Below are 26,520 nucleotides of genomic sequence, written 5' to 3' on the forward strand. Positions count from 1 at the left end.
GAGCTTGACTTTGCAATACTGCCATCTGCTGTTTGAGAAAATACACTTTGATTTCTTTAGTCTCATTTTTTATAGTTACGTATTTGTTTGTTTTTGCATATTGCCATTGTTGCTGTTCTTCACCAAGCTTATATTTAAGTGATTAATTTTCTTAATATTTTTGCTCCAAATGCCCAAACATGTTGAAAATGGTATGACCTGTCTTGTGAGCGAGTGGCTCAGATTTTCATTAGAAAGATTTTAATAGTTAGAATTGTGTATCAAAGGACCAGGAATCACACTGCAGTAAAAGACCAGCAGCGTGGCTGTGAATGGCCCAGGTCAGCTATCTCCGACCGAGGGGCTCAGACTCCAGGGCTATAAAATAGTAGTGTAGACATTGAGACCGAGGGTGGATCCCAGGCTCTGCAAGGTGGCCTGAGCTCCAGCCTGAGTCTGAAGGTCTGCACTGCTATTTGTAGCCCTGCAGCCCAAGCCCCACAATGTGAGTCAGCTGACCCAGGCTCTGAGTCTTGTTGCCCAGGGTGTTTTATTGCAGTGTAGAGGTACCCACAGAGTTTGTGTCTGGATTCAGAGCCAAACATCCACAAAGTTTGTGGCTATTCAGCTTTATGTATTTAACATACGTTAACTGTAGATTTCCGAGTTACTGGTTTTTTTAATGCTTCAAATGGCGGCTCTTTTATTGAAATCCAACTTTGTATTTTTGTGTTGCTATTTAGAAAGAGGCCTCGATAGTAACACTCATTTCTGGTGCTGCACCTAATTTTAGCTCCCCCATAATTGGAGGGAATTAGACCCTGCTCGCCTCTAGCTCATTTCCATTTGCAAATCATTCCTCAACAAACCCTGGTTTCTGTGCTTGTATTAGTTATTCAGAAGTATTCACCAAATAGTTTCTGCAAATGTTGGCCAAATAGCCTGCAAACAGTTCACTTCAGCTGTTTTGTATTGCTGGGGTGTGACTGGCGACCTATGTTACATAATATTGTTTCTCTTCTTTGATCGGATGACTGGAAAACATTTAAACAGAAGAATAAGGACTATCAGTGGAATTATAAATGCTCCTGTTTTCACACAGGATCCTCATATTCATGCAAATATAGGGATTCACACACAAACAGCCATTCCCCCAAACTCATTTGTCTGAACGTCCACGAACAGCGAATAACAAGGGCTTCAGACAGGGCTGAACCAAACAGCCAGTCCCAATACGAAGGATTATTCACTGATGCTGTTAATGCGGTGTTCAGCCAGCTCTGTCGTGCAGTCATTTATTATGTCCCGCAAACAAGGATACAGGACAGCCAGTTCGATCTTCTCCCTGCTATATTGTCCCAGGATCTAATGCTGTGCTCGCCTCAGAGGAGATGGAATTGGGGGGCGGTTGGGGCTAGTGCCCTCACAATGGAAATATTGGGGAGGGGGCAGATCTATGTTTCCACCCACAAGTGTTGTTCTGCTGCATTCTGGGAACGAATACATGCACTAGGTAGGAGGGTGGTAGAAGTGAGAGCTGGACGTGGAGGGGCTGGAGCAGCCACCATGGTGCCTGTTACTGGGCTGGGGAGCAGGTGAGAACCGGGGTGACTGGGCTGGAGCTGGGAGCAGCTACACCTGGTGGCTGGCAAAAGTGAGACATGAACCGCCAGGACCCCTTTCCCAGCCTGGAGCCGGCTGTCCCACCCCTCTGAGTCTCAGTAGCTCCCCTCCTTGCTCCCTAGGCAGAGCACCCACCCCTGCTCCCCATCCCATCCTTCTGCCTCCCTATGTAAAGCAAGCTTTTGCCATCTTTGGCACTGCTTCAGTGACTGTGATTGTGATATTCCCTTGATTTAACGTTAGGGAGAGCTCCGCAGGCACAGCAGGCGTGGGACCCAAACCAGAGTGGATCGAGGACACACAGTAGCTATAAGCTCTTCATTAACAGGTAATCAGTAAAGTTTTTGCCCTTAAAAGATGGACCTTTTTATGACTGTGGGAGGCACAGGGGATCTAGTGAGCCAGTGTGAAACTACAGGGAGAAACTGGATCAGTTAGCCATGTGGTAGCAGACACTGTTCATCTAGAGCCAAATCCTGAAGACTTCACTGCACTCTTGCTCGGTCCTTCCTCAGAGAAAACCTCTCATTCCCTTCAGGGAGTGTTTTCCTGAATAAGGGCGAAGGGAAAATGGAGCAAAGACTTCAGGTTTGGGCCCCCAACTTGTGCTGATGTTACTGTACAAGACGTCTGATTTATAAGAGATGGGCCTTGATAGGCCGAGTTTGCAGTACATGGTTTTCAGAGTAATGTTAGTTTTTCCTATAGATTCTCAGACTGAGTCACTATTTCAACGCCCCTGGCTCACTGAAGAGTTAAAGGTAACCAACAGATGCCACCAGCAGAATGCTATGGGGCTTGTACTTGGGGGATTGGCCTCTATTCAGCCATAGGTGGCCAGCAGCCAGTTGTGACTGCTCCAGTGCAAATCCCAAGTGTAGACCAGGGACGCTGTGATTTGCATCACTGGAGCTAATTCCTTTTTGAAAACAGAGTATGCTGCACCTTTACCTGTCTTAGGATGTCTAAAGCAGGGGGCTTGCATGCTGCAACTGCAGTTGGGGCTAATTCCAAGTGCAGACAAGGCCTAAGAATGGTTAGCCTCTGAGCATCACAAAGACCAGAATCCCCTATTTACATACCCCTTAATCCATGATAGGTACTCCAGTTAAGCAGAATTCTTGTCCCAGTTAAACAGGAGTTCCTGCCATCAAGCGTGATTGACTTAATTCAGAACCATGGGAAGTGGTGCATTTAGATTTCTCCATTAATCACGTCCTGAGTAAACTTATTGAACTTCCTATTAAACAGCCAACAGTTAACCACAATTACCAGAGCTGTGAGCTACTCCATGTTCCCCTGTACGTACAGTAAGAAATCATTGCAGTGAATGCCCCAGGACAGCAGTGATTTTTGTGGGGAATTGGTATCACGTAGAGGTGATAGTCACATGTTAAATTGATCAGTGTATTTATCATGTGCTTTTTGAGCACCTCACCGGCCCTCTTCCCAATCGGCCATCCCTGCCAGGGCATTCTAAGTCAACATGCTGACACAGTTATTGTTAACTCTGCTCAAAGGTGGAATCACTTCCCAAATTACTATCGTCTAAGGTCTAGCGCCAGGATGGGCAATATAGAGTGCTGGGCCCATGATGAGTTTACTATCTATGACTCTAATCCTGATGGCCCATAGACGTGTGTTTTAACTTTACCACCTTGACTTCTATAAGGTGCCACAGGATTCTTTGCTACCTTGACTTTAGTGGAACTACTCAGGGTATTCAAATCAAGCATGCCCACGAGTGTATGCAGGATTGCAGCCTGTACATAAAAATGTCACAGCTTTGAAGTCTGATATCTCACCCCCTGCAGGATGAGAAATGGCAGCCTTCTCCCATGGGCAAGGAGAGACTCTCATCTTCCCACTGGACCCACTATGCTTGGCATTAGGCTTCAAACTCCTGACATTTTTATGTCTAGAAAAGCTATTTTAGGTCATTGGCTTTAATTTTTCTCTCCCTCTGAGGCTGGACTGACGGTAAAAAAGATACAGCATATATTCTCAGGGAAACATTTAAAAATCTTTGGAAACCTCTCTCAAATAGATTTGCTGTAATACATGTGGTATATACAGAATATATGATAGCGCGGTGGGAATAGAAGTTTGGAATGTCTGGCAAAGCTCACTCACCATTTTGCCATTTGTTAATAACACAACTAACCCAGACTAATGCCAGCAAAACCTTCATATCCACAGCTTGCCATTGGCCATTCCCTATATATAAAAGTGCATATGCATTATACATTTCTGCTAAGTGTACATTTGTCTGGGAGCATGGATGACATCAGTATTTTAAGGGTTAAATCTCCAGTATTGTTGTCATTATCTGAACCTCGGTTTTCCACAGCGCTCAACATCTGTTAATTACACTGACAATCTCCTTGATTGTCTGAAACCTCAATTATTTGATTAGATTCAGTGTCTCCCGTCCTGAAAATAGCCTATAGAAAGTAATGAAGAATGATACCCTTTCCCCTGTAGAATTTAATAGAAAATGTCATCCTTGCTGCAGATTTCTTGAGGATAATTCAAACAACCTGCAGCCAAATCCTCTGCTGATGTAAACTGGCAATAACTTCACTGACTTCAGGGGACTATGCTGATTTCCAGGAACTGAGGATCTCGCCAGGCAGTATAGAAAGGAACACATTCTCTGTTTAAATCCTATAGGCTTTTAGATTAATTTCTGTAGAACCTTCACAGTTTTATCCATATAACACTTTTCTGTAGGGGTCATGCCTTGTAGATGATGGAGATTGTCCTTTATTGCATAAGACAGTGCCACTCAAAGACTTTTAAACTCTCTGTCCGTTGCTCTGGATACACAATCTGAAATATTGCTCACTCCTTTGAAGATCAGCAAGTGCTGTGGATGAAATCCCTGCTGGAACTCAGAAGAACAACAAGCCCAACCTTCTGAATTTAGGCTCTACCTTCTCAGTGTCTGCCAAGGACTCGTTAGCAGCTGCTGCGTCTCTGAGGTGCTTGTTCCAAAGGAAAGAAAAGGTAACTAGTGAAAATGAGTGCACTGATTGCAAAATGTAAAGCCTGCACAGATACCTGCCTCCAACGGTGTAGGGTCTATCGGATAGCTGACTCAGCTCATTAGAATGATCTCCCATAATGGCCGAGCCCAGAAGGCGCACCATCAGGGCCGGTGCAAGGAAGTTTCGCACCCTGTGGTTGAGGGTGGTATCCTTATGCAGAGCAGAGGGGTCAGCCTCCAGAACTGTCAATTGCTCAGCGGCCTGTGTACGCAGAGAGAGAAGCTTTTCACTATTTTAATTTGGGTGGGTTTTGTTTCCATAATGCTGCAGCAAAAGATGCTGGCATGCAGATTTCTGTGGGGCTGGGAAATACGCTTCTCTCTTCAGGTTACTTTATTTCTTTCGTGCCAGGTCCACTCTTCAGACTTCCTCTAAGCAACTCAGGCTTGTTGCTGCCTGCGTGGCCCCTTGGGCTGCTGCTGTCATCTTCTTTCTTCTGTCTTTCAAATCAGTGCTGATGCTCCCAGAGAATTCAAATTCCCTCCCGTCTTGGGCCTGAGCAGTGGCAGGGCTTTGAAGATCAATAGCTACGTGCGTCAGCACTTGGAGCTTGTTAGAGAGAGAAAAATAATTGTTCTACAGTGGAATTTAGATTTTTTTGGTGTGTGTGTCAGATTCGTAATTGGAATCCAATAATCGCACAACGAAACTCTTTGCAGGAGAAAAGAAAGAGGGAGTGTGAAGTGAATGGACAGGGCAAGCTATTATTTATTTACTGTTTATATTACAGTAGCACCTCAGAGCCCCCAGTCATGGACTGGCCCCAGCTGCGCTAGGTACTGTCCATACATAGCACAAAAAGATTCTCTGCCCCATACAGCTGACAATATAAGTATAAAACAATAGTGAAGGAAAGATAGAAAAGCTATTGTGCTTCTCTGCATCGGAGTGGGAGACCTAGAGCTGCCTCAGCTGGTCCCACTCCTTTTGGCTGCTGAAGGAGTGTAAAGGGTAGGGCTCGGCAGGGCTTTCCCAGCCTACAAATAATTTTGAGAGTTCAAAAATTTTCCATTTCTGCAGCAGGATGAAACTGGGGCCTTCTTGTGCAAAATGAGGAAGCAAGCTGCTCCCTGCTGTAGCCAATAGCCTGGAGGCCAGGGACTCACCTGCAATGTAGAAGGGCCAGGTTCATGTCCCTGCTTTGCTGGGTGTCTGTAGAGAGAGAGCTGGGATCTTCAGAATATGAATAAATCATTTTATTAACTTTCTAAATTGCTTCTTCCCAGTTTTCAGGGCCAGAATTTATCATTCTGTCCAGTGAACCACCAGTGACCTTACAACTGCCTGGATCCATTGTGGTAAATATGAATGTTTGGAATTTTGGCCTGATCTGGTGACTCTTAGATTAAATCTCCATGCTATCCTGTAAAACCTGCCTTTAATTCCCAGGCTGGTATTCCCCATGATGGGAGTCCTGCCAGAGGTAGCATACTGAGAACCTAAAGACAGGTGAGCACCTCACATTGCTATGTTGTGATCCCTGGTGCTGCAGTCAGAGTGAAACTGATGGAGCCTCATCCATCAAGTCTCAGTTAGGGAAGGTCATTTTGATGCAAAACTTTGGGGAGGAGGATAGATGTCCTCTGAGATTACACAGCACATCATGTACACTATGCTGCCTATGCTAACGCAGTGAACACGTGTAGTGTACTTCCCAGACAAAAAACTTCATTAAGCTGGAGCTAAGGCTGAGAGCACATAGCAGGGATGTTCTGGTAAAAATCCTGACAGGAATATCAATGTTATGAAATAAACAAGTACTGGAACCCCAGGAGCTAAGGTCCAATTTGAAAGAGCCCCAGACGCTGTCTGGAAATGGTTGTCTGTTTGCCTGGGGACTCCATACATTTTTGAGAATTTTGAAACGCTTGTGACATAACTAGGCAGCAGCAGTCCTTGCAACTGATTCCCTTCAGCTGGGCCATGGGACCAGGAGACCCAGAGACCAGGAATTCGGCAGATGTTTCTGCGTGAACACGACACTCATTCTCAACTCTCCGGTTTGTGTTTTCAGACTAAAAAAGGGAAATCCTATTTGTCTCAAAGGGACCTCAGTGTGATTCTGCTCAGCGGGCAGTGCCTCGAGGTGAAATGTGACATCAAGTCGAAGGCAAGAGATGTCTTCAATACGGTCGTGGCCTACGCAAACCTGGTGGAACATTTCTACTTTGGCTTAGCTTACCTGAAAGGTACATGGCCATGTCTAGTGGCTGCACAGTGGCTCGTGACTATGGGAGTCATGCTAGCCTGTACTAATTAATGTGAGTGGAACCCTCTGAATTCCTCAGGTAGAAGGCATTTTAGAAGTTCAGTTTCAAACAGGATTAAGCCCCTCTGGTGTAAACCGTGTCCACTGCAGGAGTGTGCACCAGTGCAGCTACGTGATCTCAGTGTAGATAAGGCCTTAGACCCAGACTTATCCTGAAGTAGGGCAGAGCCTTGTTGCCCCATCAGGAGTTCCAGGAAGCTCTGTGCTTCAGGTGGGCCACATGCCTCCAAAAGCATCCTTGTCCAGAGGAGGAGTGTAATCTCAGCTACTCCCCTTAAAGAGCCCACGCCTGGCCCTTTGGAGTGGCTAGCACCCACAGAGCGCTGGTAGGGAGCAGTCCTTACACTCACAGCATGAGGATTGTGTGAAGTGTCAGGATCTTTTTATGCCCTCGCCACCTCTTGAGTGTCAACAAAGGGCCAGCCCCATCAAACATCTGGATAGCTGTACAGGGAGTTATCCTGGGTATTTCCAGGGTGAAATAAGCCATGAATAACCACCGTGGAGGGCAGCTGTGGTCTCTGACTCTCTGAGCCCTTCCTTGTGATCTGCTGAAGGAAGGGAGGGATGCAAGGGGTGGATGAAAAGCAGCAGAATTCAGCTCTATTGAATGGTCTCCTTCTACTTCACACATCATGAAACCTCAATGTCTCATTTCAGGTAAAGAGTTTTTCTTTTTGGATGATGAGACCAAACTCTACAAAGTGGCCCCAGAGGGCTGGAATGACCAACCCAAGAAGAAAACCTTCATCATTAACTTCACGCTCTTTCTGAGGATAAAATTCTTTGTCAACCACTTTAACATCATCCAGTAAGTGCCAGGTTTCCATCGGCAGCCAAAGAGGAAGGTGGCATTTAATATTGGAGTTCGAAGCTCGTGACATTCCCAGTCTCTCTTGTTTTCCAGACATGGTCTGACAAGGCATCAGTTTTACCTGCAGCTTCGTAAAGATATTCTGGAGGAGCGGCTGTACTGCAATGACGAGACCTCCCTGCAGTTAGGTGCTTTAGCCTTGCAGGCAGAACTTGGAAATTATGCTCCCGAGGTACGGTAAATAATACACCTCTTCTCAGAGGTGTCCGCCATCAGCCTGTGCGGCTTTCCCTGTCTCTTACAGTTAAGATGCAAGTTAAATAGCACCTTGACTTCAGTTCTGCTGGCATTTCTTAGTAGAGTGAGTGAACCCGAAAGAATTCACATTTCAGGTTCAGATTAGTTGTCCCTAAAGTTTGCCTGAGTATGCAGCATTCCTGAATCTGCCAAGCTTGGCTGGAAATCTTGGAGACTGGTCCTTCTTGGGAGATTCCTGGTACTTCCTGTTTGCGTGGTAAGGCCAGAAATCCCAGAAGATCTCCAGAGTAATTCCAGCCATGGATGCAACTCAGAAGTGCAGAGGGGCTTGCAGAGATGAAAAAATAAGGAAGAGATTGGAATTGAACATTTCAGCTCATTCTAAGAGTTGCCATTTGGGCTGGGTTGTAGGAAGAGGCAAAGATAAGGGATGTCAGTGTAGATATTTCTGAACCAGTTGTCCAGTCCCTGGGTGCAATAAATGATGTTTTTTCCATATACAAAGAGCAGCTGTTTAAGTCCAGGCCAGATCTCCAGCTGGTATGACTCCATCACCTGAAGTGGAAGTACATTGATTCATACCAGCCGAGGATCTGGCTCTCAGTCTCTGTTGTTGTTTTCTTTAATCTAATATAAAAGTCAAGAAAGAACAGAAGTAAAGTACTCATGATAGGAGCTTACTAGGAGTGTTGTCCTCCTCAGTAACAGCTGCAGTAACTCTGAGACAGAATGGCTGCTGTCTCTGGCCACAGGCAGTACACAGAGAGCAGAGGCACTACATGTTGCCATGTACACTGGACAATATAGACAGAGTTTCCAGACTACAGTGTAGGCTATATTCTGCATTGTCTTGTGCAGTTGTCTTGGGGGAAGGAAAGGAGGAAGAAGAGCTGGGGACCTCTCTTCCTCCCTCTCCCAAGAACACCTGCACAGGAGCCAGACAGAATGGAGCTGGTTTCCTGAAAGCATGTTGGGGACTAGCTGACCCAGAACTAATTGTGCTCCAAGAGCAATGAAAGCCAGAGCTTCTCCCCTCATGAACCAGTTAGTACCCAGAGGCCGGCATGCAGAGGGAGAGATTCTGCATGCTTGTGCAGTAGATGTGAGAAGCCGTGCTCCTCACACTTCCCTGAGGCAGTCTCCTTGCATTTGCCCACTATGACTCTGCATCCCATCGCTTCCGTCGTGCCTCCGGCAGCAAAAGCCAGAATGGGGCCCCACGGCATGTGTGATGTTGCACACTGTAGATCACTGCACCCTCCCTTCGACAGCTCTTCTGCTTTTGTGTGAACTGTATTTTCAACCCTATCTACAGCTCCTTGGGAACTAACATTTCCCCCTCTCGTTTCTCCATTTCCCTCCTGAAGATGCATGGGAAGAACTATTTCCGCATTGAAGACTACGTTCCCGCGAGCCGGATAGAGAAAATGACCCTGGCGTGCATACAGCGAGAACTCGCCAAGCTGCACCGCATGAACCACTCCCTCTTTGAAGATGAAGCTGAGCTGGAATTTTTAAGGGTATCCTCCAATACGTCCAACTTTATTTATTTATTTTGCAGTAAAAGGGCCCTGTCTCTTTCTCCTGGGGTTGTTGTTTCCCTGTCACTGGTCTGATATGACATCAGAAAGGTGGCAGAACATGTGTGCAAGCTGAGAGTATGTATCAGCAGGTTAGGGATAGAAGTCCTTTCCAAGACATTGGAGTTAGCAAAGCAACCAGGAAAAACCAGGACATTCAGAGTTATGGATAAACTGACAAGACACCTAAAGGCTGATTGCGGTTGCTCTATTGCTATGCACTTCCACTTTTCTCCTGCCTTAAGTGTGAGTGACAGGGGGGTGAGGGGGCAGAGAGGAGCGAGAGGCAGGTACCTGTATCCATCACATGCTGGTTTCTCCCATCTCCTATACAATATTTCATCTCCGAGCTTTCCCATTGTGACCAGAAAGCTTTCACAGTGGTAGTGCGAGGGAATGCTACTCTCCAGGGTGGCTGCATTTGCCAGTTGATTTTCCAGTCACACACTCTCCTGATAGCAAGATCCTCTCTTTGGGAAAATTTTAGCTGCTATGGGGTCCATTCCTGCAACCCTCTCCCCATTACTGCAATGGATGAACTCTCTGTTCAAACTGGTATTTAGCTGTGACACTCCGGGTACCATTTCCAGACCTGGAGAAGAGCCCCTGTATAGCATGAAAGCTCATCTCTCTCATCAACAGAAGTTGGTCCAATAAAAGTTATTACCTGACCCACCTTGTCTCTCTGATATCCTGGGACAAACATGGCTACAACACACCGTTGGCCTAGGTGTGGGTTATCTGTGTATGTGATTTTTACCTTGTCTTTTCCTTCCCCTTACATCTGAAATATCTGGGATCAGAGTTTCTCTGAACATTATCTGTTTTGCAGCAGTGACTTATACCTTTATTTATATAATCAGTTCAGCTGAGTAGCTGCTTAATTGTGTTAGTTTATTGTCTAACACTGTCACTGGAATTGATTATATGGGCTGATTTCTCTCTCTCTCTTCTGCCATTCAATTTCATGTGGAACATAGGCAGGGCCGTCCTTAGGATTTATGGTGCCCTAGACGAGATTATTAAACTGGTGCCCCCGTGCCTGTCTTGCTCTTAGGAACACAAACATAAGCTTACAGTACTGGAAAACTTGCCACATGCATGTTATTAAAACCAGTTTAACTTAATTAAGCACACTGTAATGCTGATGGACTAGCACTAAAGAAGTAGCACTATAGAAAAAATTCTGATTTGACAGAATGATGCAAATAATATCAATTTTTTTAATTTGTCAACATTTTATTGGAAATTTATATGAAGAGGTATTGAAACAAGGATTAGTTTTTATTTAAAAGCAATCTTTCTGGCTTTTTTGGCTGCAAAATCAGTAATATTGTCATCGTATGACAAAGACAAAGTGATGTCTTGTTCGATTGCAAGAACAGCAAGACCAGTCAAGTGTTCCTGACTCATTGTAGAGCGAAGATAGTTTTTAATGAGCTTTAGTTTTGAAAAACTCCGTTATCCTGATGCTACTGTTACAGGAATTGTTAGTAGAATACGAGTGGCAATGTACACATTAGGATATATGTCAACAAGTTTGCTGGTACGAATAAACTGTACAATGTCCATCATCGATTTTGCATGTGGCAACAACTCAATTTTTCGTACAGTTCAAGTCCATTTAAATCAAAACGATCACTGTGCTTCAGGAGGCTCTTTAGGTCATGGGTCCCCAATGCGGTGCCCGCAGGTGTCCCGGCACCCGCAGAGCCTCTGAGTGCACCCACATACTGGCCAGAAGACGAGCATCTGCCAAAATGCCGCCGAAATTTGGCATAATTTCGGCAGATGCTTGTCTGCCACCACAGTCCTTCATCTGGTGCCCACCAGACGAAAAAGGTTGGGGACCACTGCTCTAGGCTCTTGCACTTTGTCATTAGTTGCTCTTGTTTCCCTATTTCATTGAATTTAGTCCCGTCAGCCCGCTGCCAGCTGAGTGAATGGAACCCCAGGCCGACAGTGGGTTGAGTGGCTCAGCCTGGATCTCAGCCTCTGGCCTGCTCAGCCGCTGCCAGCCTGGGGTTCCTTGGGGGTCCCCAGGCCAACAGTGAGTGCTGAGTGGGGCCGGCGGCCGGGACCCTGGGTATCAATGGGGCAGCAGCCAGAACCCCAGAGCAGTGGCGGGCTGAGCCGCTCAGCTCACCGCTGCATGCCATCAAAAATCAGCTCACGTGCCACCTTTGGCACGTGTACCATAGGTTGTCGACCCCTGCTCTATACATTAGTAAGGAGATGAGCATATTACAGTTGTTGGAGGGCTCTATTTAGCAGTAACAGGGCTATAGGAAAGTCAGTCAACATTTTTTGTTTCTCTGATGAAAACTGGTCCACTCCCTTCCCCATACCAAACTTGTCACAAATAATTGTCAACAACTTAATTTTCTGTTTTGGGCTAAGATATTGATTTTTTAAAAAAATATATTGAAATTGAATTCAGGATTGTTAGTAAGCATGTTTGGCAAACAAAGTTGTTAAATGACAATCTAAATGGCAACACAGTACTGCTTTCATGCTTGGCTCACCCCCCAGCCTGCTGGTCCAACAGCTGCAGTAGAGGAGGAGATAGATGGAAAACTGCAGGACCCCAAAATCCACCTCTTGGGGTGCAGAGTGGCTACAGCAGTAGCAAACCCTCAGGTCCAATCACACGCCAATGGGCACCACCGCCAGCCCAATGGACCATGGTGAAGTTAGCACAGCATCTGATCTCAGGGACAGGGCACCCATGGAGCCACAGCAGCTCATCCTGCCCTGTGCAGCTCCTCCCGGATGAGATGGATCACTGCCAGCCCCGGGGAGAGATGTGCTCCCCAGCTAAGGTGATCAGATCCAGATGTCCTGATTTTATAAGGCCAGTCCTGATATTTGGGGCTTTGTCTTATATAGGCACCAATTACCTCTATCTAGGGTGACTAGACAGCAAGTGTGAAAAATCAGGACGGGGGAGGGGGAGAATAGGAGCCTATATAAGAAAAAGACCAAAAAACTGGGACTGGCCCTATAAAAGTGGGACATCTGTTCACCCTACCCCAACCCTCTGTCCTGATTTTTCACACATGCTATCTGGCTACCGCCGGCTCAGCCCAGTGCGACCATTCCAATCCTGGCTGACTGCCAAGGAAGTGAGTTACTTTCACTTTCATTCCTCAGCCGGCAGCCAGCCAGCCTCCCCTTCCCCCCAGCACCTCACCAACCCAGCCCTGATGAAGGGGAAGGGGAAGAGAGGGGTGCTCCATGGGGGGGGAAGGGAGAAACGGAGGGGGTGCTCTGTGGGGCAGAGAGGAGAAGAATGGACGTTATGGGGGACAACAAAGGATACTGCCAGAGCCGCAGAGCCTGCCTCACCTCACACCAGGGGAAAGAGTTACACTCACAGGTGATTTCCTTCCCCCACCCCTTCCCAGGGACACCAGCAGCCAATCCCCTCCCTCAGACTGTGCTGCATTCCTCTCTCTAGGACCGAACAGCCCTGCTCTTACATGCTCCATTGCTTCCCATCTGTTCAGGCTCTCGCAGAGTGGTGCCCCTAGACCTAGTTGTGCCCTAGGCGGCTGCCTATTCTGCCTATGGCTAAGGATGGCCGTGAACATAGGGCCTTCACTGCTGCTTTCCATCTTTGCAGGTCTCCTACTGCAGTCTCAGTGTCTTCTCATGTCATTTTGATATCTTTCAATTCTGCTTCTACTGTGCCTTTCCATGTTATCCTTGGTCTACCTCGTCCCCTCTTGCCCTGAGAGTTCCAGTCCAACACATCTCATTATGTTATTCAATCTTTCCTCCATGTATGTTCAAGCCATCTCAATTCTTGTTCCATAATTTTTTTTATTACCAGTTTCTGTTTTGTCATCCTCTGGAGTTCTTCATTTGTGAATTCTTTCTGGCCAGCTGATACTGAGGATTACTGGCCATCTGATACTAAGGATTACTGGTGTTTCATGTTGTTTGTTTGTTGATTCTCCTGGTGTTAGTTTTCTTAATGGTGATTAATGACCATCCCATCATGCATAGAAAATCCAGTGTAGAAAAATAACTTTGTTAGTCTGTGTTTCAATGATGATGTCTGTATAAAGTGTCACCAACATGCCATACACATGGTGAGAAAGTTATTGCATAAAGCAAGGACATGCAAATTCTTCCTCCCAATACGATATGGGATTTAGACTAAGGCCAAGATTTAGCTATTGGTTTTGAAGGCCTCAGATATTGTGTGCCCATCTCGACTCACTGTAAAAGGTTCTGATTCTCAAAGGACAGACACTGAGCGCGTTCTGAAAACCAGTCCCCTTTAAAGTCACTCATGCTGGTCTCCCAAAATCTTTTGAGAAGCTTGGGCTAAGAGGCTGGATTGGCCTGCAGGAGGATGGACTAGACCACAAGTTCTCAGCCTTGCTTTGGCCTACAACTCACAAAATGTATGAAAAATCAGCTTGTGGTTTGCCATATTCCACCAGCCCTTTGCAAGGGATTGTAAGATTTGAGTCCCAGGATAATTGTTGAACATGTTGTGGCAGGGTGAGGAGGTGTAAAGATGTTGGGGTGAGGGGTTGTAGAATAAGGGGACAATTGGGTACTTCTCCTATTCTACTCCAGCCTATATACTCAGCTTCAGGGCAGGGACAGTGCTGGTCCCCCCGGCTGCAGTGCTGGATCTTTGAAGCACTGCTCCCACTCCTTGTGCAGGAAGGGCACGGGGCTGAACAACTGCTCTGGAATTCAGTGGAGTCCTGGTGGGAACCAAATTCCCCTCCCCAAAGCTGCTGCCAGGCTTGGCCTGCACTTTAATTACAATTTAGCGAGCCCTGGAGCTGAAGCTTCCAGGTGATCAGTAGCTTGTAATGTATATTTAAAAAAAAAAAAGAAAGAAAGAAGAACCATGGGGCAGTACCTCTGAGTGAGATTACTGAAGGCAGAGAGCTGCTTTTTCCTTGACAGCTAAGATTTCCAGAGGTTCTTTATGATGCATAAAGCAAATTCCACAACCACATAGTGCCAGGGCAGCCTTGACTCCTGATATCAATTGCTTAGCAGTTTTAGCACTGTCAGTGTGTTTAATGCATTTTGTATTTTTGTGGTTTGATCACGGGAACAAAGGCACAGAGAAGAAGGTGGGAAGGAATGTTCGTGGAGTGGCATTAACCCCCAAGCAGACTTCTACTCAGGAATCTGTACTGTGTCTAAGTAGCAGTGACACTGAGTACATGCATCCATTGTAATTGTCAGAGCACTGTACAGACAAGTGATGAGTCCTCACAGCCTCCCCTGTGAGGCAGGAGGGGAAGGGTTAATGGCCATTTTACAGATGGGAAATTGAGGCAGGGAGAGGTGACCTGACGTCCCCTAGATCAAATGCTGAGTCAGTGAGAGAGCTGGGATGAGAATTTTGAATGGGTTTCCAAGGCTTAAAGAGAGTGGGAGCATGCAGGGGAGCCACTGCTCCCCATCTCCCGTCCACGTCGTCTGCCTTGGGTCCCCTTGGGTTTGCTCCTTTCTGCTCAAGTCCTGGGATTGCAGTACTGGGCCCTGTGTGATATTTAGCCTTCATTGCACATAATGCCAAGTAAGTGCACCCCTCTCCCTCTCTGCAAAGGTGACTCAGCAACTCCCGGAGTATGGGGTGCTGTTCCATCGAGTGTCCCAAGAGAAGAAGGCAGCTGGAGGGGACACTGTCCTGGGAATCTGTGCCAAGGGCATCATTGTGTACGAGATGAAAAACCACATCAGAATTGCCAGTTTAAGGTTTCAATGGAGGGAAATGGAGAGGATTTCAGCTCATGTGAGTGTGATCCCACTGAATCCTTACCCCTCCGCTCTGGGTTACTCCCCCTCGGTCTGTTCCTTTGGTAAATGCAAACATCTACTTCAGAGCCATGCTCAGAATCATTATGCACGAGACATGCCCATTTTTGACCCAGTTCAAAAAACATTGAGATCCAGCTATGAGGTTCTGAGCATCCCAATGCTCAGTGATGGTTGGATCTTGAGTTCTGACCTGCTTCTAGGGGCTGATGTTCACCCCCTGCATAACCTAGACCTGGGGTACATTTTTCATGCAAAACCTTTTTTGGACAAAAATGCATATTGAGGTCAACCAAAACTGTTCACAAATTTGAGCCGATTTCAGTTGAGGGAGGAAGGGAAAGTTTTTTTTGGGGGGAAATGTCAGAATTTTTTGTTTTGGAATTTCCCCCCGTTTTCATAGATTCCAAGGCCAGATCTTGGAGAAAAACCTCCCATAAAACCATGTGAAAATGTGTTAATGCCCCCCACCCCCAGAAATGAAACAAAATATTTCATTTGACCCCAAATGAATTTTTCCTTTTTTTTACTTTTTTGGTTCGGCCGCCAAACTGAACAAGCAGCTATTCACATGGCTCTAGCATAGCCCTCAGCGTGGGTCATAGCAGAGGGATTCTATCAGGCAGCTGGTAGCCTGCTGCTCTAACCCATATCCATTTCTCTCTCCCATCTCCTCTCCGCCTTTCCCTTTTTTTGACCCCTCTGCTGCTGTATTGGGCCACTGTGGCAATTGTCCCTTCCTCTCTCAGATCTCTCTCTATGTCCCCCCCCCGCCTCTCTATATGCTAATGTGCTAGGAACAGTGTTATGGGACTGCAATACCACCCCCCACCCCACCATGGCATTCTGACATTAGAAGTATATCAGCCAATTACCACGCAGCCATCCACTCCCTTCCTACCACTAGCCTGCTTGCCCCTTTAATGCATTTGCAGTCTGCAGTCCAACTGGCTAAAATGTCATCATTCTTAGGGCCAAGTTTTCTCAACCTACTGATCCTGCTGCCACTGAAGTCCATGTCAGAAGTCCCAGTGATTTCAATGGATGTCAGGATAGGACCCAAATGCAAATGAATGACACCCCACTCACTCATATCAGAGTTGTGGAAGGAGTTCATTGCACTTACAGAGCCAGGCCAGATATATGCCTGGACAAACGAATATGATTCTATCGGGAAGCTTTGCATTCCCCTGGGTAATGTCCTGGGTGGAATATAAAGTGAAAGGTGCATTTTTATTTCCTTTAGAGAAGAAAGTTCATGATTGAAAGCAACTTCAGTGGCAAAAAACACACATTCGTCACTGACACGGCAAAGACTTGTAAATATATACTGGACCTCTGCTCTGCCCAGCACAAATTTAATGCCCAGATGCATTCCAGGCAGCTTCAGCAAGCTTCATCTGGTGAGTGTCATAGATACTGTCTGTCACACGGGGAATAGGCAAGGGCAGATTTGGTAAGGAATGGAGGAAACTCAAGGAGAGGAGAGATGCTGGCTGGGTAGGCACTGAGCTGGGAATCAGAAGATCTGGGTTTGCCATTTGGCTTCACCACAAACTTCCCATGGGCCTTGTGCAATCAGTTCATCTCACTCTGACTCAATTGTCCCTCTGTAATGTTTCCTGACCTCACAGGGGTTGAGGGCTGTGAGGCTGAATTAACCTCTGGGAGGTGCTCTAGTGACGTGCGACATAAAACTGGGTTAGTATGAAATAAGCTTTATTATACTTAGCTGCAGGAACCCTGCTGGGAATTTTAAGTACAACAGACCAGATCTAGCCCTGGGGCAAGCAGAGACATGTTCGATTGCAGTCAATGGCTGTTATGCCTACTTGTGCAAGGGCAGAATTTAGTCCATTAGGAGTTTTTGCCTGAGTGAGGACCAAAAGTGAGGTTTACTTGGTCCTGTCTCAGCTCAGGGGGCTGGACCTGGTGACTTCTTAGGTCCCTTCCTGCCTGACATTTCTATGATGTTATGATTGTTATATAGCACTCTGCATCCACAGCTCTCCAAGTATTCTGAAGAAGTGAGTAAATGTAATATATGGGGAAACTGAGGCAGAGACGAGAGGGAAATAACTTGGCCAAGTTTTCACATACCTCTATTGATTTCAGTGGAGCTACACTGATTCACAGCTGAGGATGTGGCCCACTGACTTCAATGGAGTTATGCCAATTTCTGTAAGCTGCAGATTTGGCCCTGTGAGTCAGTGGCAGTGCTGGGAACCCTGAATCTCATACGAGTGTATTGGCCATTAGGTCAGACTGCCCCCCTCTCAAGTGGAAGTGTTGCATGCTGGGCAATGAGGTTATATCATGGGCACAGAATGGTTAATATCTTAATCAGTTTATTTTCAAAATTCTTTCATAGGAGTCAAAGTTCTTGTTGCACAACTTAATTAACAGGAAATCACTCTGCAGAGGTGTTAGAAAGCAGGGCCGCCCAGAGGATTCAGGGGTCCTGGGTCCTCCACCACCGAATTGCCACTGAAGACCTAGCACTTTGGCGGCGGGTCTCAGGGTGGAAGGACCCCCTCGCTGTGGGTCTTCAGGGGACTTCGGCGGTGGGTCCCGGAGTGGAAGGACACCCCGCCACCAAATTGCTGCCAAAGACCCAGAGCAGAAGCAGCTCCAGGATCCCAGGCCCCGTGAGAGTTTTCCAGGGTCCCTGGAGTGAGTGAAGGACCCTGCTCCAGGGGCCCCGAAAAACTCTTGTGGCGGCCCCTGCAGCCCTGTTAGAAAGTAACAGAAAGGCAGCTTATGCCTAGGTCCCTATAAAATTCACGGCCACGAAAAATGCATCATGGACTGTGAACTCTGGTCTCCCCTGTGAAATTTGGTCTTTTGTGTGCTTTTACCCTATACGATGCAGATTTCATGGAGTGAGAGAGGGAGGAGACCAGTGTTTCTCAAATTGGGGGTCCTGACCCAAAAGAGAGTTGCAGGGGTGTCAGAAGGTTATTTTAGGGGTGTTGTGATATTGCCATCCTTACTTCTGCCCAGCCTTCACAGCTGGGTGGCTGGAGAGCAGCGGCTATTGGCAACACTTTGCCAGCAGCAATACAGAAGTAAGGGTAGCAGTGCCACAACCCCCTCGACAATATCCTTGTGACTCCCCGCCCCCACACACAACTCCTTTTTGCTTCAGGACCCCTACAATTACAACACTGTGAAATTTCAGATCTAAATAGCTGAAATCATGAAATTTATGATTTTTAAAATTCTGTGACTGTGAAATTGACCAAAATGGACCCCGAATTTGGTAGGGCCCTACTTATGTCCATGAAACCCCCTTTTATTTCTGATTTAATGCCAGGAAGCTGTGATCTGCAGTATACAAATGAGACCTGAGATTGCACCATCAGGCTTGTTGAGCAGCAATATTCTGTAATGAAAATGATTACATTCAAGATATGAGGGAGAAAAATTAATTAGGAGGCAGGAAAATTATAATGCAAGCTCTGATTACAAGTCTTTCAAATCACAGACTGTTCAGTCTTGTGCAGGTGATTAGCCTGATGGGCTGGGGCAGTGGATCCTGAGTGAAGAGTCATCTTTTCCTTGTGGGTCCTCCTGGATGGATTGGTTTTTGAAGGCAGGCAGCAGTGACCCTTGTTCAGAATTAGACCCTCTTTGCAACCCAGCGCAGGTCTTTCCCCAGCAAGGCAGAATCCTTTCCACACGAGTGGCTCGGAGATCTGTCCTTTTACTGCTGCCTGGCTCAGATGTATCTGCCACATTTTCTGCAGATCTTAATGCAGCTCCCGACTCAGCCATCACTATGGCAACTCTCAGGCTTTGCTGAGAAGATGGAAAGTTAACCCTTTCAGTGCCTCTTAACAAATGCCTCTGATCAAACCTACCGAGGAAATGGGCAGCCTAGGTGTAATGAAACTAAAAAGCAACATTCCAGAGGGCTACAAAAATGTCTAGTAGGGAGAGGCACTGGAGATCAGGGTCACACAGGGGAGAGAGTGGGGAATGTGCAGCCATATTGATTTCCAGCCCTCCAACTTGCAACCCACATCGTCATGGCAGCAGGGTTTCTGTTGTACTTCTAGGTGCGTCCTTAACTATCAACTGCCCCCAAGTCCACTTTAAGGGGTATTCCAACCCATTGAGATGGAACCTGAATAAATTAATATTGACTCCGTCAGCTTTAACTTATACCCAGACTTTCCTTGGGCCTGGAGGCGGGGATGTAAATAGATTAATAGAATTCTCAGGGCAGACGGGACCACTGGGACCATCTAGTGTGACCTCCTGCCTAACACAGGCCAGAGAACTGCCCCAATAATTCCTAGCACAGAGCTTTTAGGAAAAAACATCCAGTCTTGATTTAATAATTCCCAGTGATGGAGAATCCACTGCAATCCTTGGTAAGTTGTTCCAATGGTTAATTGACCTCACTATTAAAAATTGACACCTGATTTCCAGTCTGAATTTGCCTAACTTCAGCTTCCAGCCATTGGAGTATTTCAGATCTTTCTCTGCTAAATTGAAGAGCTCATTATCCAATGGTTGTTCCCCATGTAGATGCTTAGACTGTGATCAATTCACCCCTTAACCATCTCTTTATTAAGCTAGAGTTTCTTCAGTCTAGCACTATAATAAGGAATGTTTTCTAATCTTTCAGTCATTCTTATTACTCTTCTCTGACCCCTCTCCAGTTTTGCAGATCCTTTCTTGCAGTCCCCAAATCTGGCTATCAATAAGGAATTGGTGGTTTCACTTAGAGGTGCAAAGCTAGATGTCATTCACTGCCACCAAAATAATCCCTTCTTCACTAGTACAGAGTGTGCAGGGCTGATGACCTGATCTCTCTCTGATGTCGTGGGAGCATGTCTCCTCAGATACACATGTATTGGGCTGGTGGCCCATGACACAGGTGAGCATCAGCTGATCATAGCTGCTCCAGACCTCTGCAGACAGAACCTTCCAGTTCCATTGACAGATTTTTTAAATGTACATTTCAGAGACGCATGCAGGTTTAATGGGTTTGCACACTGCATCTTCCTTAGTGGAGACTGAATTTGCAGCAAAGTTCACATGAATGAAAGCCAAATCCAAATGAAAAACACAATACCTCCTGTGATATAATAGAAAATGCTTGAAAACCCTTTCTCGCACTCCAGCTTCTCGATTGTTTAAGGAATATCAGAACAACTATATATAATGGGTTTTTTTTGTATGGCTGGCATGTTGAAAAGGCTTAACAGAAAGCAGTTCTGAACATAAAAGGCTGGAAGAAAGTCAGTCGATTTGTCTTTTTCTCATTCACCCTTCTCCCTCAGAGGACAGCACGTTTATGGAAATAGTCAAATCAAATTCTGCTTATGCAACTCAGCGCGAACATCTTGCCATGATTCAGAGACTGTCCTGCTCAGAAAATGTGCTGTATGGGGCTAACCTGGAGCACATGTCTGCTGGGATGATGAGCAAGTCTTGCAATAATCTCAGCGTGGAAACCAACAATGGGATAAGGGATAAAAGCAATCTAGGCAGGTGAGTTTAAATTGGCCTTTTCCTCTGAATGGGACTAAAAAGCAGATGTTGGTCAACAACTGGGCTTGTGATTATTACCTAAAATCTTTGTCTGACAGTGTGTCAGATGCTAGGACCCTGCATGGAGGTGCAGTGTTACTTTTGCTGATTTACTGTGATGTCAGATCAGGAGGGTCCTATTAGCTCCAATCTTGGAGCATATAAAGGTTTGAAAATCTCTGAGCCAGAGGGGACTAGGGGCAAACACAGAAGAGATCCTGTAGTGAGAAACCCTAGAAAGCAGCTAAATTTAGGAGAAAACTTAGGTTTATATTTTATTGTTAATTAAGTTAATAAAGGCAAAGAGATAGATCTTATATGTGCATACTCTATATGGAGCATGCTGGGAACTCTGCCTGGACTTGTGTGGTTAAAGTTACTTGGCCTTTTCTGTAGTGTCATACAACCTCACTTCACAATATGCTTCCACCAAAGTACAACCTCTCCCTTCAGATGTTAACTTATGAGCCATTCCACCTATAATGACCACCCACCGCCTTGCTTCTGTGCTGTCCTCTTCTCTACCAGCTTGTGCCATGGGCAGGGGACTTATTTGTTTAGCACCAGTTTTCTGCTCTACACCGCATGGTCTAGTCATAATAACAGTGTCCCTAGGCTTTGCTGCAGTTTGGGCTGAAATTAACTAGTTTGTTTCAGGTCACTGCAGACTTCTTCAGGTCCCTTGTTTCAGAACTGGCCTGTACCCTCCATTAATATTTGTATTGCGTTCATGCCCAAAGGCCGCACCCATCAGGATAGGTTCTCTATTGAGTTAGGTGCTCTACATACACTGAGGAAGACACAGAGCAAACAATCTAACAAGTAAGAACTTGAGTCAGAACTGGTGTCATATTCGTTTCCAGACACAAAGAGCAACCCATTTACCTTCGGACTGAGTGCCATTAATTTTGGATTAAGAAAAACAATGAAGAAAAGAAGGAACAAAAGTGAAGTCTTCAAGAGAAAGCACAGTGTGTGTGTCTCCTCTGTGAGAGGTAGCATTTGGCCTGAATGCACCAGGGCAAGGTGTTTAGTCTGAAGAAGAGAAGGCAGAGTGGGGCCGTAACACTCTTCAAATATGTAAAATGTTGTTATAAAGAGGAGCGTGATAACTTTTTCTCCTGATCCACTGAGGACAGGACAAGAAGCAATGAGTTTAAATTACAGCAAAGGAGGTTTAGTTTGGACCTTAGGAAAAACTTGTTAATTGTCCAGTAGTTAAGCTCTGAAACAAAATACCTAGGGAGGTTGTGGAATCTCTGTAATTAGAGGTTTTTAAGAACAGGTCAAAGAAATACCTGTCAGGGATGGTCTAGATGGACAGTGCCGAGGACTCAGTCCCTTCCTGTCCTTCTATTATTCTATGTTTAAAGGTGCAGTACACAGAAAACAGAATGAGAACATCTCCTTTCATTGACATTACTACATGCGCCAATGTGTGAGTGGTTGCTGTAGCTGCACAGGGCTCCTGAGGCCCTTAAGAGATTTGAATGCCATTTGAAGTGCTATGAAGTAGAACAAAGCCTAGAAGAGAGAGGATCACTATAGAGTCCCCCCATTCCAGGGTAATAGAGTCCCATTAGACAAGCTGTCCGTATGCTGTTTCAGGCAGTCTTCCATTCTGACTCCAGGTCCAGTACCACTTTCCCAGTGGCTGATAGGGGAACCCAGCCCTGCCTGCAACTAACGGTTCCAGCTCAGGGACCATATGTGTAGCAATCCAGATCTGCCCAGTCTCAGAACTTGTTGCTGTTTCCCCAGTCCCCTTCTACCCCTCCTTGCCTTCTCTGGGAGCTTCCTCTGATCCCTTTCTTGGCCTTTCGCTGGACTCCCCAGTCCAGGGAAGGAACCCAGTGTTTACTCTCCCCCTGGATTATCTCCTTGTCCCTGGCCAGCTCCCTTTCCCACTAGGGAGTGACTGCAGACTTCCTCCCTGCTCTCACTTCCTGGCTTTACACGCCTAGCCCAACTCCTCCCCGAGCTGGGCTCTACCTGCCATTCATGCTTAGCAATTCATGGTTCCCCTCCAGGTGCAGCGTCCATGGTTAACTATCACAAGGTAGCCATGTTAGTCTGTATCTACAAAAACAACAAGGAGTCTGGTGGCACCTTAAAGACTAATAGATTTATTTGGGCATAAGCTCTTGTGGGTAAAAAACTTGAGAGATGCCCAAATAAACCTGTTAGTCTTTAAGGTGCCACCGGACTTCTTGTTGTTTTCATGGTTAACTGGCTGCTTTGGGCCGACATTAACCTGCTCAGGGCTTGTGTGGAGTGGACACCCCATACAGTCCTTTAATGAGCGGTCGAGTAGTGGATATCAATTGAACGCTAATGCCAGCCAGACTAAGCCCAGTCTTCTCTGATAAGAAGATCTAGTAGCCTGAGCCATATGTCCAGAGCCAGGAATTTCTCTGTTCCCATCTTGGTTCTGACTGACTTTGGAAAGTTTCTTGAAGATGGAGAGTGCTGTTGTCAATTTGTTACATTAATGTCAGTCTCCTTTGTTGCCCCTAGCTCCCACTCTGGATTGTCCCAGTCAGAAGTACACATTAGTTTGAATGAAAAACGACGGAGTTATGACTATCTCTCTATCCATTCAACTCCAAATACAGCCAGCAGTGAGTATGCTAGTCTGTGACGCACTCGGAGTGCACCAGTGATCTGAAAAGGAAACATAACAACTGGCACCATGGGACTCCAGGTTCATCACGTCTCAATGATGGCAGATCAGGTGTACTCACTTTACAATGTAAAGGATTGTTGTTCTCACGCCCAGGCCTGCAAACTATCCCTGGGCTCAGCGACTCAAGCTGGGTTCTTTATTCCCCCTGAATCGACACTAGTAGTAAGGGCCTGGCAGGCCAAGCTGTTCCTCCAGTGATGCCCCATTGTCTTCAGTGAGGTTGCTTAGCTGTATCTAAATGCCTGACGTGAAGTGGCACAGATGTCAGTAAGGATGGAATTTGGCCTTCCAGTGGAAATATAACAGCAATTCTATAGTTGATGCGTGAGGCGGCAGAGAACGCAGCTCCCCCTTCTATGCCTGTGCTGGCACTGCAGGAGTAAAAAGCCATAGAAATCAATGTTAGGCACTGAAATCAGCAGCTGTGACTCTTAGACACGCTGGGGGTGATCTGATGAAGACAAAGATGTCATTTTTACACAGCCCCTTTTCAGAACAGAGTCACATTTTCAATGTTCACTTTGCAGTAAGTGACATGGTACGACCAGTGACCCCAACCAAAAAGCAATCGTGACGTCTGGAGCTGTTTGGATCCCATGACAGCACCTGCCTCCTTAGCCAGCAGGAAGGGCATGGAGATGAAGGCCCTGATTTTAGAAAGTGCTTTGGCATTGCTCCACTCAGCATGGCAATTGATTTAGGAGCCAAAATTTCATTTTCAACAGGGCTAGCTGCCAAAATCCCATTGCCAGTCGATGACACTTTGGCTGCTAAATCTGCAGGTGTTGCAATACTGAGTGCAGCAAAAGCTAAATCCCTTTTATGACCCCAGGCCTTAGGCGTAGTGAGATTTGGATACCTAATTCCCATAAACTCCTTTAAAGATCCCAGCATGGCCCCTCCCCCTTACTACTATTTATTCTTTGTATTATCATAGAACCAATCACGGACCAGGCCCCCACCGTGCAAGGCGCAGTACATTTCCAGGTGTATTACAGTAGCCTAGGAGCCCCAGTGATAGACTGGGACCCTCTTGTGCTGTACAAACAGAACAAAAAAATGGTCCCTGACCATCTAAATAGAAGTGGTCCCTCCAAGTGAGGGGAAATATGTATAGGTGGGACATTGTGCGGGAAGCTTGCACTGTAGTGCTTGCCCGTTCTGTAGCTACATACAGGACACCAGTCTACAGGGCTCTCCATCTAGCACCTCTCATCTGCAGCATATTCATGTAAAAAAAGGAATAATGATGTTGAAATTAAGAGGAAAGCGTCTTAACCCTAAACACCTGAATGGTCAAAGAATGTAAGTGTCCTCCCCTTGTCTGCACTTGTCTAATTATTCCAGCTGTTTTGTTTCTGCAGCCCCAGGTTCCCCAATCAACCAAAGAGAGAATGCACTGGCTGGATTAGAAAGAGAAATCATTTGTGTCACTTTGAAACGAGATCCTAAAAATGGCTTTGGTGAGTAAGGGGCATGAATGGTATGTTTGTTACCAGCATGTAACCAGCATGTTTGTTACTAGTTTGTTACTGTCCGAGCATGTATATAGGCCTTTAGATTCTTTCTTTCTTTCTATACAGTTTTTAGACATCTATTTAGAAAAATAAATCTGGCAAACAGGATATTTGCCCTGTGAAACTGGGCAAGTCAGTAGCTTCCTTGATCTTGCTGATCCAATGTGACTGCCAATGGTTGCATATCACTTTGAGGTCTGCTGGTTAAAAATGTCAAAGCATCATTATTAGCCAGTTTTTCATCAGGTTTAACCAACACAGAGAAGTTTGTGGTGGCCTCATTGGGTAGGCATTGGGTGTAGAACCAAATGCGCTAGGTTCTGGACAGACATCTGTCACCTAGGAAATTTGATTTTTTTTTTAGGTTTTCTTTGTTTAGCATTTTATGCCAACATGTGGCTTGAATGCATGCACTGTGCAGTTATATATGTCGCTTACTTAGCTGCATAGTGACTATGCAACCTTAACTTGGGTATTATCTGACTTTTAAATGCCTGACTGTACAACCTTAATATTATATTATGTAACACACTGACAAAGTGTGTAATGCATCCACTGTTAGATATTGGCCCACTAGAGAGTAGCAGCCTACTACTGCAGACAGCTAACACAGTTACTCTTTGAAGTCTTAAGTAACAGAGATCTGTACTGAAAGTTCTGGGTTCAAAACCAGCTGACAACCAAGTGGGGAGTTCTTAGAGTAAACAGAATTATTATTTAGAGCTAAGCCCAAAACTGAAGCCTGGATCCAAACAAACTTGAATCTTGTGAGAGATCTGGTCTGGATCCAGACAGCACAGTTGTGTGGTCTAGTGTTTAGAGCACTGACCTGGGACTCAGGAGATCTGGGTTTTATTCCCAGCTGTACCAAGGGGCTGCAATCACTATCAGGCTGTTGACTGGCTGCTTGCTGACTCCGGCCGCTTCTTCTGTGGCCCTGCTCCCGCTCCCCATGCTGCTGCCTCGAGGAAGTGAGAGCTGGGTCCAGGAAGCAGCAGTAGCGCTGAGGAAATGGATGGAGCCAGTGAGCCGGCAGTCAGTAATCTGTCCCCATCCTGTGCATATCCTGGAGGTGCTTCCTCTGGGCTGCTGCTGCCTGGATCCCATTCCCTATGCTGCTGCTTGCTGCACAGGGCCAGTGAGAGCATGGGGGAAGGATGAACACCTCCAGGGAGGCACAACCCACCTGGACTTTTCCTGCAACCCACTGATGATTTTGGGAAACACTGGCTTCTTTGACTTGGGGGCATGGCTCTTCGGGGCCCTTATTCAGGAAAGCACTCCTATTCTGGAAGGGCACCTAAGCACTTGCTGCTAAAGTGGGTCATAAGTCTGACTGATAAAGGTGATAGAGTCGATGTAATATACATAGATTTCTGTAAGGCATTTGACTTGGTACTG

At 46.1% G+C, this 26,520-nt stretch overlaps 1 protein-coding gene across 5 annotated transcripts in view; it reads left to right on the forward strand.

Annotated features, from left to right (window-relative positions):
• Positions 1-26,520, forward strand: part of FRMPD2 (FERM and PDZ domain containing 2) — a 128,811-nt gene that overhangs the window by 34,150 nt on the left and 68,141 nt on the right. For all 5 annotated transcript variants that reach the window (XR_004001343.1, XM_030570380.1, XM_030570377.1 and 2 more), the window contains exons 8-19: positions 1,846-1,930; positions 4,461-4,611; positions 5,879-5,950; positions 6,667-6,841; positions 7,582-7,732; positions 7,829-7,967; positions 9,361-9,513; positions 15,164-15,349; positions 16,619-16,775; positions 20,667-20,877; positions 23,434-23,537; positions 24,967-25,065. Coding sequence is in view for 4 of the 5 variants with exons in the window: in XM_030570380.1 (XP_030426240.1) it covers positions 1,846-1,930; positions 4,461-4,611; positions 5,879-5,950; positions 6,667-6,841; positions 7,582-7,732; positions 7,829-7,967; positions 9,361-9,513; positions 15,164-15,349; positions 16,619-16,775; positions 20,667-20,877; positions 23,434-23,537; positions 24,967-25,065 (1,683 nt within the window). In the remaining variant the exon portion in view is untranslated. The remainder of the gene's footprint in view (positions 1-1,845; positions 1,931-4,460; positions 4,612-5,878; positions 5,951-6,666; positions 6,842-7,581; positions 7,733-7,828; positions 7,968-9,360; positions 9,514-15,163; positions 15,350-16,618; positions 16,776-20,666; positions 20,878-23,433; positions 23,538-24,966; positions 25,066-26,520) is intronic.

This window comes from Gopherus evgoodei, chromosome 7 (genome assembly GCF_007399415.2).
Source record: "Gopherus evgoodei ecotype Sinaloan lineage chromosome 7, rGopEvg1_v1.p, whole genome shotgun sequence".
Classification (NCBI taxonomy): Eukaryota; Metazoa; Chordata; order Testudines; family Testudinidae; genus Gopherus; species Gopherus evgoodei.